This window comes from Bidens hawaiensis, unplaced genomic scaffold, assembly GCF_021521415.1.
Source record: "Bidens hawaiensis isolate Kalapana, Puna unplaced genomic scaffold, B.hawaiensis_p1.1 tig00039994_1, whole genome shotgun sequence".
Taxonomy (NCBI): domain Eukaryota; kingdom Viridiplantae; phylum Streptophyta; class Magnoliopsida; order Asterales; family Asteraceae; genus Bidens; species Bidens hawaiensis.
Genome location: NW_027505635.1, coordinates 173,801 through 177,633, shown reverse-complemented (window position 1 = coordinate 177,633; position 3,833 = coordinate 173,801). Strand labels below are relative to the sequence as shown.

At 35.9% G+C, this 3,833-nt stretch overlaps 1 protein-coding gene across 1 annotated transcript; it reads left to right on the top strand.

Annotated features, from left to right (window-relative positions):
- Positions 1-422: 422 nt before the first annotated feature.
- Positions 423-3,476, top strand: LOC143614407 (photosystem II 10 kDa polypeptide, chloroplastic-like; the record flags this gene model as incomplete). The annotated part of the gene is made up of 5 exons (XM_077087855.1): positions 423-513; positions 1,926-1,984; positions 2,067-2,122; positions 3,251-3,303; positions 3,394-3,476. Coding segments are annotated over 5 exons (342 nt in total), but the record flags the coding sequence as incomplete, so codon positions are not given.
- Between the last annotated feature and the right edge of the window lie 357 nt (positions 3,477-3,833).

Below are 3,833 nucleotides of genomic sequence, written 5' to 3'. Positions count from 1 at the left end.
GTGGCTCAGAGACGCGTCGCAACACCGCGAACGGAGTAGAGCGTCATCATCATCGCCGCGCAACATCAACACCGCGATTTAGGGTTCCGCCTCGCAACACCGCCTCGCGATTTAGGGTTTCGTTTTGGCTCAGATACGCGAACGGACGTGGCTGCGGCGTCGGCCGCCGTGCCGGACGTCGGCATCATCATCACCATCGCCGGTCGGAGCATCATCATCATCATACGCGAACGGAGTAGAGCAGAGACGCGATTTAGAAGCAGAGAGAATTCCATTTCTCTTCCAAATGGAGAGAATTGGATTTCTCTACTTTTTGCCTACACCCAATTCTCAGAGAAAACCAATTCTCCGCCCAATTCTCCGCCTAATTCTCCCAAACAAGAGAAACCTAATTCTCCACCCTCAAATCTCTCTACCAAACACCCCCTAAGGGTCTTCCTTCTCTTCCCGCCAAAACCCCATTCAAGGTGTATGCTAGTGGTGGCAAGAAGATCAAAACTGACAAACCCTATGGTTAGTCACTCTCTCTCTCTCTATATATATTTTAGAAAAATGATCAAATACATTTTATTCTTAACACGAGAACAGTGAGAACCAACTTGTTGTTATCATTAGGTTTATTTTTATAGGTATTTGTTGTTATTTTTTGTTCGTATTTGCTATTTTTCGATCATGAGATGTTATAAGTATTTACTTATTTATATTTTGTTGTTATTATTAGAAGTTTTTCTTTTGCTGTTATAAGTATTTGCTGGTATATGTTGTTATTATTTTGTTCTTGATTTTAATTCTTTTGTTGTAATTTTTAGGTTTTTTTCTTTGTTATTATAAATCATTGTTTATGTAGATTGGTATTGTTTCTTACTTTCTCGTTTTTTTTATAAATTGGAATTATTTCCTACGTTCTCATGTTAAGATTAAAATGCACATGAACCTTCATACACACACACATACACACTGTCTTACATATAATCCTATACTGTTTTAAACGGTCGTCTACATAGAAATCAGGCGGACGTTTTAATAAAAAAAAGTTGTAAATTTGGACAACTTTTGGTCAAAGCAACTGTTATGATTATAAAAGTTGCTCTGACCAATAGGTTTTAAAGTTTGACCTCCTATGGTTGGAACGACTGGTCGAATATTGTTGTAAACTGCTGTTCTGACCAATAATTTTCAAAGTTTTACTTGGTCGGAACAACACAAAGCGGTTCCAAACCCTAAACCGGTTCGGTTCGGTCAAAGAGTCAAAACCGGTTTGTGATCAGTCTCTGTTCGGGTTGAAGCGGTTTCTTGATGGTTTATTATGGGTTTTGGGTTCAGTTAACCGGTTTGGAACCGGCGGTTTTGGTTTAGAGAATTGCAAATGGTCCTGAACCTAAGGTTTCAATCGGTTCCAAACCGGTTCTTATACGATCAGTTCCAAACCGGTTTGGGTTGTCTGGTCGGTTGGGTTAACTGGTTTGTTTTGCACCTCTATACATGTTTTCATAACCGGATCGTACAGTGAATTGAACGGGTAACCGGTTCATCGGTTCTAACCCACTTATATGACCGGCCGAACAACTTTCGTCTAAAAGATGACGGTTAGGGCTGAAAATAAAATTATTCAAAAAAATAAAATAAAATTTTATACTAAAATCGGTTCAACCGGTCCGGTTTTCCGGTCAGACCAGTCTGAACGATTCGGACCTGCCGGTTCTCTGAAACCGAGCGAGCTGCATAGAACCGGACCGGTCAATAAATCGATTCCCAGTCCGGTCCGGTCTCAACAACACTGGGCCTGTTCTGACCAATAATTTCAAAATTTAACTTTTTTGGTCAAAACAGTTATCCGCTTGATGACATAAACTCAAATAGGACGGTGTAGCTACAGCATGACCGAAACTAAAATCGAAAGAGGGGTTTATTATTTCTTTTGATAGGTGTTAATGGTGGAATGGCTTTGAGGGATGGCCTAGATGCATCTGGAAGGAAGCCAAAGGTTTGAATCTAATTCAAGTTTAATACTTCCCTCCAAAATTCTATCAAAAATAATCTAAACTTGGGTATGATTTATGATTCAGGGAAAGGGTGTTTTCCAATTCGTCGACAAGTACGGTGCTAATGTTGATGGATACAGGTATCGTATCTCAGCTTTGCGTATATTGTTAAACGTGTTTAACACCAAATCAAATTGAAGGTTCCTAGTATATATCTTGGAGAAGATTTAATATATTAACTAGCTTTTATCCCCCGTATTACAGGGTTGTTTTATATATATATATATGAGAGAGATTTTTTGAGAACCATGTTGAGTTGTAAGAACTTAAAAACTCAATTCTAGGCTATTCATTTAATTAAATGGATTGAAATATATGGTTGAGATTAAATCTGGCAAAAAAGTCAAAGTAGGAGAGAGAATAAAGATGTAAATGGTTACACTAACTTTTACGTCCGTTACACATGTGCAAAAACTCGACTCGGTGCGTAAAAAATTCAGTAATTTTTTTACGTGTATGTAACCTACATATATTACGCATGTGTAAAAAAAATTTCAAAAAAAAAATCGTTACACTGAGTTCTTTCGAGTTCTTAAAAATCAAAGAGGTTCTCATTTGAAATCTCCCATATATATATATATATATATATATGGATTTTAATTTTATTTATTGTAAGAAAGTTAATAATATACTTAGGATTTGATGATGAAAAAGTTTCACAAATAAATGAGATATTATAACCCGGTTTAAAGGCTATATATAGGTTTGGTGAGACCCTGACCCACTTATTTTTTTTACTATAAAATGTTTCTTAATTATAAATAATACATTTTTTAAAAAAAAATTGGATATTAATTTTTAGTATATCCCTATTTTATAATATTTTCATATCAAATATTTAGTGGTGAGATTAATTTTTAATTTAATGAGATGTTATAACTCGTTTAAGGGCTATCTGGGTTTGGTGAGACCCATACTTGTGAATTCGGGTTAAATGCATGAGAAGCCTCCATATACAAATAAAGCAATCTGGTGGCTTGAGAAAATACAGGAATGCTTTGTTTATATATATATATAAGATTAGTTTATTATTATTACTATCAAATAAGTTAGTCTTATCTATTTGTTTTTAATTTGAGAGTCGTAGTTGAGTTAGTATAGGATTAGTCATGTACGGGTTCTATATATAAGCCCTACTTTGTATTAGTTTTATTAAGTTTTTCTCGTTACTCGTTTTCTTGATAAAAGCTTGTGTTCTGATTTAACAGTCCTATCTACAACGAAGATGAATGGTCTCCAAGTGGTGATACATATGTTGGCGGTGAGGAAACCGATCATATGCATAGTTGCACACCGAGTGTATGAAATGCTTAATTTAGATATTGATTCATTGTTGTGTTATAAACTGCAGGTACAACTGGTTTGTTGATTTGGGCGGTTACGTTGGCTGGAATTCTAGGAGGCGGCGCGCTTCTGGTTTATAGCACAAGTTAGAGGTGCACAAATCGTTTTTTTTTTAAAAACCAACCGAACCGGTTTTTTTTGGTCCGGAAAAAAACCGGTTCGGTTAATAACCGGACCGGTTAATAACCGGTTTTTGTATGTCAAAACCCTAACCGGTCTAACCGGTTAGGACCGGTTTAGAAACCGGTTAGAACCGGTTAATAAACCGGTTTTTTTATTAACCGATTTTTAGGTTAACCGGTTTTTTTTTTTTTTTTTTTTTTGGGGGTTTAGGGTTTAGGGTTTAGTTTGGAAGACCGAAGCCATTCTTTGCTTTCGTTGTTAGGGTTCTTTGCTTGGAAGATTAAAAACACATAACTTTCATTTATAGTTTTTATATTAAAAATA